At 38.5% G+C, this 13,411-nt stretch overlaps 1 protein-coding gene across 1 annotated transcript; it reads right to left on the bottom strand.

Annotated features, from left to right (window-relative positions):
• Positions 1 to 3,575: 3,575 nt before the first annotated feature.
• On the bottom strand, positions 3,576 to 7,244 carry LOC134644477 (cell surface A33 antigen-like). Its single transcript, XM_063497560.1, has 7 exons — positions 7,199 to 7,244; positions 6,758 to 6,921; positions 5,953 to 6,166; positions 5,681 to 5,845; positions 5,390 to 5,506; positions 4,393 to 4,516; positions 3,576 to 4,278 (listed from the first exon to the last, which is right to left on the bottom strand). The coding sequence occupies exons 1-7, from the start codon at positions 7,242 to 7,244 to the stop codon at positions 3,576 to 3,578; spliced, it is 1,533 nt and encodes a 510-aa protein (XP_063353630.1).
• Positions 7,245 to 13,411: the final 6,167 nt, after the last annotated feature.

Here is a 13,411-nt window from a genome sequence, read left to right as displayed (position 1 = left end):
TCACCTATTTAACGTCAGATTTGACATCAAATTGACAGTTTTTGAATGCTTAAGTTATCAAACCTAAAGCAAAGGCTTAATCATGTTGATTAGAATTTACCAAAGCAAGTTGAAGAACTACTTTTAGTGCACAGTACTGGGTGTTAATCACATTACTGTAATCGCGTTACATTTTTCAGTAATGCAATATTGTAACTGTTATTGTACTAAATAAAGTAATTACATTACAGTTACCATTATGTCTTTTTTCCATTTCAAAAGTTCTTTAGTTTTCTGAACACTATCTGGATAGAAAGAAAAAAACATCAAACCTATATGTTTCTTCTTCTTCCTGCAAACTTCCACAACATTCACCTGATTTCAGTTTGTGTGCCGATGAAGGAAAACGGTGTGGTCTGCAACATTTCTGGAGGGGAGATATGGATATTGTTTATTAATTTATTTGTTTATTTATTGATCAAAATACTGATCACGGCAGATGACGGCAAAATGCAAATGCATCCAGGACAGAAATAATCACAAAAAGTTGATTCTGTTCATCTGGATGTTGCGTTTTCAGCAGGAGAAACGTTTCGTCACTCATCCAAGAGACTTCTTCACTCCCAGCTGACTGTAGGCTTCCATAACCTATAAAGAGTACATTTGCATAATGACTGTACATGTTAAGTGCCAGGAGGATTGCTATGATTTATACATCGGTGAAACCAAACAACCTCTGGTTAAGTGGGTGCCACAACGCAAAAGATGTAACTGTGAGGCCAGGACTCCACAGTCTGTTTACACCTAACGGCAAGTGGCCATGCCTTCATGATGAGGATATGCACATCCTGGACAGTGAGGAACAATGGTTTGAACAGGGAGTCAAGGAGGCCATTAACAGTACAGGGAACGACCATCTCTGAATCGAGGAGGGGGCCTAAGGGTGCATCTTTCCCATCTTACAATGCTGTGATTGCAGCCATTCCCCAGCTCTCTGTGAATGGTACTCATCGCCATAGATCAGTCGTCATTGATCAATGGCCACCGATCAATGGTCATGACAACTGGCATGTTAATGATCAAGGAACTGACCTCACAGTCAATTGTCCATCGGTTTGCTAGTTTTCGTCATTGTGCAAAGGTACTGTTTGTAAGGTTGGGGAAACCCTCAGTCAGCTGAGACTGAAGAAGTCACTTAGATGAGTGCCAAAACGTTTCTCCCACTGAAAACACTAGGCTCCTTAAGAAAAAGCTCCACAAAATCCAAAGAATGAGAATTATGTTGCTGGCAACACTGTTAGACCCACCATACAAATCACGTGGTTTCTTTAGCCCAACAAAGGCAGATGAAGCAATAAAATGACTCAACTTTGAACGTGTCAGTACAATAGGGTCTAGAGAGTCACATTCATCTCCAGCATCACAGAATGCTGTAGCTGAAAGACCTGGTCAGTATTTTTGCTTTGGTTTAAAATAGCTTTTATACCTATGAGCTATTATGTGTACACGCAAAGCCTTGAGAAATAAACCTTTTTTTAACCAACTACTCGGCAGGGCCGAACATATGCAATAAGGAAGCACACAATATCAATGTTTTCTATGTACACTTGATTTTAATTTAGCGTTGCATATTCACATGTAATATTAAGATGCACAAGCTCAATTTGTGAACAAAAAAAGCCATCCCACAGTATATTGTTTGCTAATGATTTTATTTTCTGACACAATACAAGAGTTGAGCAAAACATAGTCGAATCACAATTTTTTGGTTTCATATAACACCATAAAACAGCCTTTTAAGTTTAAAATAATGAACAAGAAGAAACAACAAATTAGTCATTTTTGCTAGAAAAATAGCTAACAGCATACACTTTCATCTCAAGCATAAAAAGGAGCTGAACTCAAAAATACAAAAAGAACACATTTTGCATTGTGAAAAGAAAGTAAAAAATGCACGAACTGACCAACAATTGCAGTAAATGTATCAATAACAACAAACTAACATTTATGATAAATTTGAACATGGGATTCAAGGATTAATCAAACTTTTTGTAAAAATTAACACTAATACATTAGTTATATATGCCATGTTCACAGCAAATCAATGTCCTTCAAGACATCTGATCATGTGATGGTGTATTACAGCAAAGTTGTGTAAAACAAACTTACTGAAATTTGTTCGGTCACAGAGTTAGCAATAGGGTCTGAGGTTCCAGTTAGTACAGATGCAATTTCAAATTGGTTCTTTGACTGCAGCCAACACACTGGGGCGGCTGTGGCTCAGATGATGGAATTAGTTATCTACTGATTAGAAGGACAATGGATCGATACCTGACTCTTCCTGACTCTTTCAGTTGCCCCTGATGTATCTACTGGAATTTGAATGTCGGTGAATGTTAGAAACCGCTGTTTCTAACATTCATGAATGTGTGTTAATGAAACTTGTAGTAAAAAAGCACTTGCTCAGATGAGTAGAAAGGCGTTAAACAATCCATTTATAATTTTCCCTTTGGTTTAATCTGTGAGTTAGGTGCTTTTTGTTGGCCTAGTATATTGTTGTGACGTTTGAAGATGATCCATAAAAAAAGATTATATCTTGACAACTTTGGCAATGGACTGCTAACAAGGAGACAAACAGACAAGTGAACTCGATTGCATACTCTCTCCCTTCAGGGGGAGAACAAGGGGTGACTCAAGACTTTTGCGCAGTTTTGTAGTAATCAAAATTCAATTTAATGACTTGAGTTAGCTCAGCTACCTACGGTGGCCCCTAGAGACAAAGCACGTATAAAACTCCAAAGCACGTACAAACTCCGAAGCACGTAAAAACTCCCAAACAAATGCAAACTCCTAAGCACAACGGAAGTGCTCCAGGAGGCTAGGGGCAGTGTTGAGCTCGATTTGCAAAATAAACGGCAAGTTTGTCGCAAACACATGGAGTTGGATACCGGCGGAAAACACCTGCAAGGATAGAACCACCATGCTTTATAAGAAAGGTAGTGTGCAAACTGTTGTTTGTTTGATTTGTTTTTAATTACTATGAACGCTTGGTTTATGTTGGAGTCAAATCTGACTTTAGCGAACAGTCAGTGTGCTTTGCTCAGAGAGAAGCTCAACACTGCCCCTAGCGTCCTGGAGCACTTCTGTTGTGTTTTGGAGTTTGCATTTGTTTTGGAGTTTGTACATGCTTTGGAGTTTCAACATTTTTCGGAATTTGTACGTGCTTTGGAGTTTGTACCTGCTTTGTCTCTAGGGGCCACCATAAAGCTACAGTGGTCTGGCCATGAGCCTTCCAGGTTGCTATTTCTATTTTCTCATGATGCATTCAATTTAATTTAATTCAGTTTTCTTTTATTTAAATAGTGCCAAATCACAACAACAGTCGTCCCAAGGCGCTTAACATTGTAGGGTAAAGACCTTATAATAATACAGAGAAAATCCAACAATCAGATCACCCCCTATGAAAAAGGACTTTGGCGACAGTGGGAAGGAAAAACTCCCTTTTAATAGGAAGAAACCAGCTGGGGCTGAGGGGAGGAAGACAAGGCAAAAGACATTAATTCATTTTGCTGTTTCACTTAAGCAGTAAAAGATTTTTACTGGTTTCTGTCACTGTAATCAAGTCGATCTCGGCTACCACTATAGCGATCACCGCGGTCATCTCGACTGTAATCGTCAAGGCGATCTCGGCTACCGCGATAATAGTCACGGCGATCATCAAGGCGATCACGACTTCCACCGTAGCGTTCACGTTGATCATCCAGGCGATCCCGGCTACCACCGTAACGATCGCGCTGATCATCAAGGCGATCTCGACTACCACCGTAACGTTCGCGGTGATCATCAAGGCGATCCCGGCTACCACCGTAACGATCGCGCTGATCATCAAGGCGATCTCTACTACCACCGTAACGATCACGCTGATCATCAAGGCGATCTCGACTACCACCGTAACGATCGCGCTGATCATCAAGGCGATCTCTACTACCACCGTAACGTACGTGTTGATCATCAAGACGATCCCGGTTACCACCATAATGGTCACGCTGGTCGTCCTGGTACCGGTGAGAGTCTATATCACTGCCCTTGCCTTCATACCTTTCTTTGCTGCTATTGTAACTGTACTGATCATCTGCAAACTTCTGCACAACTTCTTCGACTCTGGTAATTTTTTGAGGTGCCACATCATTATCCTCATTCTGGCTGGCCTGTTTTTTCTCGCTGTTTGACTTGTCGTCCGAGTATGGTTCTTCACCTTCAGCAGCATCTTGGTCGTAATACCTCATTTCTTCAGGGGAACTAGGAGACAAACACATGAAGGAGCTGACTGAGATACTTTCAATAATTGTTTTAATTAAAAATTGTTTAAAACAACTTACAACAACAGAAAAATCCACAACATACAGTACGTACCCCTCAGGATATTTATTCTTCTTGCTCCTTCTCCGACAAAGACAGAAGATGAGAATCCCCACCACCAGGAGCCCTGCGAGGACTCCTCCTATTATAGCTGCTGTGGATCCAATTTTCATGCTGGCTGGAGAAAAAAGTACGTTAATATAGTTAGGTCAGGGTTAAACCTTTCATTGATGGTTTAAAGCATCACTTAGAGCTTTCTGATTGTCAAGTTATGTTTTGAAGAAGATGGATTTCAGTTGCTATTATTTCAAATATTATGTCAGGCAATTTAAATCACATGGTCATGGTAAAATAATAAATTGATGACCAATATGTCAATACGGCAGCAGTCCTCAGACAAGCTGCTTCTTTTTGTAATGTAATGAAAACTCTGCGCTCACTACGATGGCTTGTCAACCACAAATTGTTAGCCAATGAACATACCCCAAACAAAACTAAGACTCTTTGTAACTAAGACTGGACAAAGTTTACAAAATGGGCTCAATGTTTTTTTTAGTATGATCCAAAATGAGTGACCGAGACCATAAACACATCAGGAAAGTGTTTACAGAGGTCAAGTGAAAAGCTGCTTTCTCATAGACTTCTATAGGACCTGAAGACTTTTATTAACCAAAGCTATTGCCCCCTGGCGACCATTAAAAAGAATGCAGGCTTAAAGCGCACCGTTTTTCAGCATTTCACGTTAGTATCTCCAAATTTCAACTAACTCAAAATTCAAATTAGGTATAGTGAAATTCTGATTTACTTATTTCTATTCGAATTAGATGTATCTGAATTTTGAGATAATAACCAAAAATGTAATCATCCCCAGCCCCCACACTCCCATATTTAGAAGGCAAATACTACATTTGCAACTAAGATGTCATCTTGTTATCTATAATGAGTTTGTAAGAAACATTGCTCCGAAACACTCAGCTGTTGTTGTGTAAATGAAGAGAGGTGGAATTTAAGAAACCTGTAGAACTGAATGAAAAGAAGTTGGAACGCTCACCAGGCATCACAGCCAAAGTAAAGTTGCAACTGGCAGAACCAATTCGATTTTGTGATGTACAAATATAGTACCCAGATGTCTCCCTTGTTATATTGAAGAGAGATAGGACTCCATCCTCTGAAACATAATGACAAAGATTAGCTGAAACAGTGCCCAGGGATGTTGTGACATCATTAGCCCTTTTTCCAACCCGCTGTATTTACACAGACAAAAAGAAGAAGAAAAAACAACCCTGGAGCAGCCCTACAGGTGTGCACTTGAAAGTGAAATATTGCTAGTAGAAAAGCATACTTTGAGTTGCTTTAGGTGGAAATTGTCTGGGAATGTTGTCGACACCAAAGCTCTTCCAGTCGTAGGTGGGTTCTGGGGATGCCTCCTCAGACAAACAGGTGAGTGTAACATTTTGAAAATATTCTGCACTTCCCTGAAGCTTGCAGATTGGTGGAGAGGGACGGACTACAACATAAAAACAGTTATCATAAACAACAGTTTTGATTTTACATAATTTCTGAGATTATATTTTGGAGTGTAAAAGGGTAATCAATCAGTTTGCTAATTCTCACCCAGGACCAAAAGGGAGGTGGTGACAACTGTTGTTCCATCATCATCACCATATATAAGGACACTGCACTGGAAATGGCGGTTTTCCTGCATGGTGAGCTGTGTTAAATGCAGTGTGCTCACTCGAGTGTTAGGGTCAACGTCCAAGGATGCTCTGCCTTCATAAGCTGGGGAAATTTCAACTGGTTTGCCATACCATGCAGTAGCCACAGGTTTCTTGAAAAAAATAAAAACAAGCATAAGATATCTGCTTAGTTTAATTATGGAAGTAATATTTGTAAATATTACAAGATACAGTGGGTTACATGCAGAACAGCCCGTAAAGCCCTTTACGGCATGCAAATGAGGCACATGTATGATTTTATTTTATACAGGTAAAACGCACTGTTTTAGGAACAACCTGGAACTAGGAACTACCAGCTTGGGCAAATAAAAACTGTATGTAGACTTTATCCTGTTTCTGGGTTATCTGATAGGTGAAGGAGTAGTTTATACACATGAAACCATACATGAGTCATTCACCTGTTCATTATCCACTGGGACAAAGATCATTACAATATGAGTAGGAATGAACCATGTTACATTCAAGTAAAGTGTAGAACACACTTTTTTTCGTAGAAATTCTATTTTATTAAACTGTAACTGTCTGTTTTAAGACTATAGCATATTTAAGACTATACTATATTCTATGTTATATTATATATTAATACTATAATCCCAAAACAGCCCAAAATCTTGAGTAAAATCAGTAAGGGTCTACATAAACATATATTTAGTATTTAGTGCAGCAATTTCACTTCTTACCACTGGGTCTCCAGTAATTTCTGGGAAGACATCCCATCGGAGTATATAGTCGGTCAATGAGGGATTTGCAGGGACCCAGGAGCAGGTCAAGTCAACACTGCCTCCTTTTTCAGCCTCATATTCATTTTTTGGAATGGACACCTGCAAACTCTTGCAGCAGGACAGCACTGGAATAAAAAGGAATGACCAGTGTCATTTAGTTTCTTGTGCTTCTTTAATGATCACTTTAAAAACTAGTTTCATGAATATGACCAACTCAAACTTTTACGTTTATTTCAAGGCAGCTGTCAAAAAGAAAAATCTGAATGTCTCCTTTGAGTAAAATGATATCCTGTTCCAGGTGAGTAGCAAGAAGTTGGGTTAATGATTAACACAGGCGATAATACCATAAAGGTGTGGCAATGGTTTTCACAGAAGAGAAAAAACATAAAGCATAAAGCATACCTGTGAGTATCAGAAACAGCTTTCCCCATACAAGCTGCCTGTCCATCGTCGATTATAAAAGAGAATTTTAAAAAATCCAGAAAAACTTAAAAAAATTGAAAGTTTATGCTTTCAGTCCAAGAGCGAGAGCCCGCCTAACCTTCACGGTGAACTCCCAGGTGTAGAGAAGTTGACTCTTCCAGGTAATAAATTAGCAGCTACAAGTCACATGTTACCTCTGCTCCAATCACTGATCTGTTTCGCTTTTGATTAAACCTAGAAACTAGAGCTGAAAGTGATAAGCAGGGAATACACATGAAAAAGAGCTTATATTCAATTTAACATACAGACAGATGGACAGATGTAAACAAAACAACAGAAAACAACAAAAAACTTCAAGTGTTTCTCTCAAGTGTTTCAGTATTATTAACTTACAAAACTGGATGGATTTGGGATTTTGACCTTCCTGGAAAGCGACATTGTCTGTCAGCAGCTGCTGTTGTGCTCAGTTTGACCTGCAGGATGCAGTGTTGTATTGAAAATTTTATAACAAGCATTATCCAGCAGCTAGCACACCCAACATAAAAAGCAAATGAATGTAATTGAACAAATAATTAACCTCTTTTTGTGTTGGCTGAAGCTGAAGCTGTTTGAAAAAGAAATTACTATATGAGGCACTTGTGCAGGGAGGGAGAAGTGACCTTCGCTATAATACAGTGTGCTCGGTCAGAGGCTTTGTGGCATTCAGATGCAGCCCTTGATGATGCAGTCCTACAGACTGATGAAGTCTTAAAGTATTCAGCCTTTCTTACGTGTGAGGTTGAAAGCTCTAACCACTGAGGTTTAGCTTTAGTCATTTCATGTGTGAGAGAATCTAATAGTTCCTACAAAAAGTTGATTCTGTTCACCTGGATGTAGCGTTTTCAGTGGGAGAAATATTTCATCAAACATCCAAGTGACTTTTTCATGCTCAGATAACTTTAGGTTTCCCCAACACAATAATACAGAGAAAATCCCAACAATCATATAAGCCCCTATGAAAAAAACACAAGAAAAAAGTTTTAACAGGAAGAATCCTGTGGCACAAGCAGGCTGTGGGACAAATAATAAACTAATTTCCATGATTTAATCATTTATTCTGAATTGTTCTATAAAATTAATAATGCTAAATTAATTTTGTCCAAATTCTCCATGTAACGCTGGCCGCTGCTACACAACATTCTCATGTTCATAATTAGTGTTTTGAATGTACCGTCACTTTCATATTTACATAAGTGTTAAAATGACCCTGACTTTATTCTGCAAATTTATTTTAACAGGCTGCTTGCAAACAAGTCTTATATGAAAAGGGGCACGGCTGAATTTGAAGTTGTCATGCTGCCTCCAGGAAAAATGTTCTATCATCTGATTATTTTTAGTACTACTTACTTTTCCAACTTTCTGTTGTTCCCATCCTCGCTTTTTGAGATCTGTTGCTGCCATTTCATTTAAAATTAGCTGATATATTTAATGTTTTCTATGTTGTATTAAAATAGATAAAATATGGGTTTGCGATTGCATTCTCTGCATTCTGTTTTTTTAAAATTTCATCTACATGTTACCATTTTAGGCATTTAATGTACAATTGAAAGGTATGCGACATGTTTTTCCACTTGCACCATCTGGCTTTTGCAACATTTTAAACAGAATTATTTGGACACCTGTATTATTGAATGTGGCTCTATAGTGTAGTGAATTACACAATTACTTGGCAAGCACAACGGTATCTGGTTCAGTTCTAGTCAGAGACACAAATCCTCCTTGGGGTTACGCCAGGAAGGGTGTCCAGTGGAAAACTCATGCTGTGACAAGGGAATAAGTGAAAGTAGCTTAATTTGGACACCTTTTGACTATATTAATAAAACTGAATTGAACCAGCTGAAATGGGAATTGTAACAGCCCAGCCATCATGCCAGAATGTTTTATTTTCATTTACACTTTTACGCTGTCCAACAATATTAGGATTTAGATACCAAACTATGAATACTATTTGAATGTACTGAACATTTAATTAAATTCCTACATGTTGTAATATCAGTAAATTAAAAATGCACACAACAATGTGCAGAGCATGTCAATTGACCACTATAATTATTACTGTGCTTCCACCCGGTTACCGTGCAAAACAGTGACACGGGTCGTCAGTAACACAGAAGCTGTTTTTTGTTTTTTAAAGTGTGTTACATTCCCCTAAAAGGGTCCAGGCGATGAAGGGGAAGTAACAAAATGTGTCCGGGTCAGAAAAAGGAGGCAAAAGGGTTAAATTAAAGAGATTTATTAAAGTTTCTATCAAATACTCAACTAAAAGAGACGGACAAGCCGCTATCACCATTTAAAGAAACAAAACAAAACTCAAGCGTTGGTCAATAAACTGAGAAGTAAGTCAAAAAGAGATTAATAACCAAACACACTCCTCTCTACCGAGCAGGAGCAAGCACTCACCAAAAACAGCTCACTAGCTGCAACCACCCAACAAGCACACAGCTCACTAGCTGCAACCACCCAACAAGCACACAGCTCACTAGCTGCAACCACCCAACAAGCACACAGCTCACTAGCTGCAACCACACAAACACACACTCTGGCCCAGAGCTCACCTTTCCCTGGGCTTAAATACCTTTACTTACTGATGTGAGTCAGCTGTGTAAAAGAGAAAGGTGGCACTTCAGGCAGAAGAGATTGTAGGACACGCCCACACAGGCACCTTCAGGAGGAGGCCCTGCTAGGGCCGTAACAAGTGTATCTACCATATCAGAATATCAAATATGATCACTTTATTCTGGAAACAAATGCAACAGAGTGGGCATTTTGCACTTTACTAACTCTGAACCATTCTGAAATATGGCGGGGAGGAAGGTTGAGCAAAGATTGATACTTACTCTGGCTCTTGCAAAACTCCCTCCAACAATATTTTACTACTTCCTGTGAGTCATATGACTAGATGAACAGTTAACTGACCTGATCAGAAGGACTTCTGTAAGAGTAACAGGAGGGACAGTTCATGGATATAACCTATTTTTTAAAAATTGAAACATCCTGGTTTGTATTGATAGCAACGATAGTTGTTGGTATAGAATATTATAAATAAGGCTGTGGATAAGTAATGGAAATTGTCTTAATTTTATAACATATTGATAACTAAAACTGAAAAACATGTTTAATTAAAAATCAGAGTGATTATTATAAAAAAATATATATTTTGGATACATATAATTGTGTTATATGGTAGACGAGGGTTGATAATTTAAGCCATTAGAAAAACGTATTGACTAGTACTGACACAAAATGCACTAGATTCTCTCATGACAATTTCACTAAATACTAGGAATGACCAATTTACTTCTATTAGTGAACATTTTCCTGCTGGTGCTGTTTGACAGTTTAATAGGAGTCAGAATAAATTAAGTATAAGATACTCGAGTAAAGCCGAAATCTAGTTGTGAACAATAAAACAAACTGAAAGAATGAGGGGAAATAAATCCAGAGCAAAAACTTTCCAAGACAAATAAGGTATTATTTCTCAGTAGGTAAATTATTTATTTTTCTGTTACTGATTAATCAACTGAAGCAAAATGTTTTTTCAGAGCTGCCTATATACTATATGCTAGCAGTGTCAAACATGCGGCCCGGGGGCCAGAATCGGCCCAGCAAAGGCTGCACTCCAGTCCACTGGACAAGTTTGGAAAATGTGAAGGAGTGAATAGATTTTTTTTTTTACAGGTTCTCTCATTGATAAAATCTCCTGCCATTAAAATTAATACTACACCAAAGTAATTAAGTACCAGATAAACAATTACAATAATTTATTTTTTTACAGTGAGTTCACAGAAAAAAAGGACAATCAGCATGTAGCATGAGCATATGACAAGCATAACACTAACCCACTTTAACCCATTTAAAAAAACTGAAAGTACAATTTTTTCAGATTTGTCACCACTTTGCTGAGGTCTGGAGGAAGAGCCAAACTGTCACTCCCAAAGGAGAGGGAATTGGTTATTATGTTTAGGAACCACCCAAGAAGCACCGAGGCTCAAACCTGTCATAAACTGGAAAATTCCGGAACACCAGATTCACTGTCCATTGTGAAGCAAGTTGTACAAAATCGCGAACTGAGACCAAGAAAGAAGCCCCTGCTCCAAAATCAGCACCTTCAAGCTCAGCTGAAGTTTGCAGCTGCCCACATGGAAATGCCTTCTTGAGAAATGTTTTATGGTCAGATGAGGCAAAGATTGAGCTACTTGGCTACAATAACAAGATGTATGTTTGAAGGAATATGAATGAGGCTTTCCAACTTTGTTTCAAACTGTAGCATCATGATGTGGGGCTGTTTTGCTCTCAGTCGTACTGGTACGGTGCACAAAGTGGATGGAATAATTAAGTACATGAAGTCAGCAGCTAGACAATTTAAACTTGGGACATGGTTGGGTAAAAAAAAAAAACAGGTCAGTGACCTCAAACACACTGGATCTGAAATGGATATGGATCTTGGAACGGCCTTCAAACTGCCCTGTAGAATTTTCAGGTATCTGTAGTTTACTTGAGTAATTTTGTTTCCGGGCAACTTTTTACTTTTACTGTCTGCATTTTTAAATAAATATCTGTACTTTCTATTCCTTACATTTTCAAAACAGGCAAAGTTAGCACAACACCGTCCATAAGATGCAGTTGTAGGCCTTCGACATCTAGCTAGCCCCACAAAAGAGGAGCAAGAAGAACATAAAGGGAGTGATGCTTTTTAAGTGGCAGGTTATTTTAAATGCAGCGTTTCTATCAGCTTAACAAACATAATTAAACACACAAACTGTGTCTACAGTTTGCCACACAGTGTGTTGATAGCTTAAAGGTCCAGCTGCTGTAATTCACAGGAAGAGAAAAAAAATGAGACCTAACTTCAGAGACCTAGCTTACATGTAAGTCCTCATGTTTTAAAATCAGATATTGGGTCTCTACGTGTGACATGTTTTTTTTCATGTACTGAAACGTGCTGCACAACAACCTGTTGTATACTAACTGTGCTATTTAAAGACTGCATGAGAAAACTCTGCAGGTTAGTGCAGGATAAACAGGTTAGTTTGCAGTACTGTGGTTATTCACAGTAAAGGACTGTGTGTAACCGGTGGACAGTAGCTGTGGTTTCACGGTCAGAGTTAGATTACATCAAGTGTAGCAGAGATGAATTTGAAGTTAAGCTGATGTTGCTTAGATCCATTCACTGAATTCCACCTTCATACCAACCTTATAGTTAGAGAATTACATAATTAGAAAATTATGAGAATTTGCATAATTATGATGAAGGAACTGACCTCCCAGCCCATTGCTTTTTCAGTGGTGCTAGTTTCAGTCATTATGCAAATGTACTGTTTATAAGATTGGGAAAACCTGCAGTCAGCTGAGACTGAAGAAGTCACTTGGATGAGTGACGAAATGTTTCTCCCACTGAAAACGCTACGTCCAGATGAACAGAATCAACCTCTGGAGATTCAGGTGAGCACAGTAAACCTCAGAGCAGCACAGGTCAGCTGATCACAGCCTGTGCACAAAGAAAATCTGCTGCAGCTCTCAATAGAAATTATTCTGAGTTGTGAGTCACTAAAGCTACTAAAACTGATTTTAGAGTTTCCCACCTGCTGAATGCCACTTTAACATCTTCCCTCTCCCCATTTTCCTGTTCAGAGGCAAAATCACCCTCCACAATGTAGGCAACAGAAAATAGAGCTATTTTTTATTTTTATTTTTTCTCTGCTCATGTTTTACTTAACTGATTCATGTGTAGTGCCTTTGTTAGAATTGAATTTAGACTGAAATAAAGTTTGTTTCCTATATACTAATATTATTTAATTATTACATGTTCACTGAGCTTTGCACAGAAATAGCTGGTGGAAATTAACTTTTAGTTTCTTACTTTGAGTACACTTCAGAGCCTGCACTTGAGTAAAGAAGTTGCTTCATTACTTTTACTGGGGCATTTTTTAACACTAGTATGTGTACTACTTAAGAAGACGGTCAAAGGAGTTTGCAAAGAAAAGCGTCTGGACTTCTTTAAGTTGCTCGAAGACGTTTCACCTCTCATCTGAGAAGCTTCTTCAGTTCTAGAACTGAAGCTTCTTCCGAGAAGCTTCTTCAGTTCTAGAACTGAAGCTTCTTCAGTTCTAGAACTGAAGCTTCTTCAGTTCTAGAACTGAAGAAGCTTCTCGG

Source organism: Pelmatolapia mariae, linkage group LG16_19, assembly GCF_036321145.2.
Source record: "Pelmatolapia mariae isolate MD_Pm_ZW linkage group LG16_19, Pm_UMD_F_2, whole genome shotgun sequence".
NCBI classification, from domain to species: domain Eukaryota; kingdom Metazoa; phylum Chordata; class Actinopteri; order Cichliformes; family Cichlidae; genus Pelmatolapia; species Pelmatolapia mariae.
This window is presented reverse-complemented; position numbering and strand designations above follow the sequence as displayed.

What these genes read in the sequence shown, in the direction of transcription:
- LOC134644477 (XM_063497560.1), bottom strand. Translation starts at nt 7,244, where the DNA reads ATGGACAGGCAGCTTGTATGGGGAAAGCTGTTTCTGATACTCACAG. An exon ending in CAGAAATTACTGGAGACCCA is followed by an intron (nt 6,167 to 6,757) that starts GTGGTAAGAAGT and finishes ATTTTTTTCAAG; the next exon opens with AAACCTGTGGCTACTGCATG. An exon ending in CACCTCCCTTTTGGTCCTGG is followed by an intron (nt 5,846 to 5,952) that starts GTGAGAATTAGC and finishes TTTATGTTGTAG; the next exon opens with TCCGTCCCTCTCCACCAATC.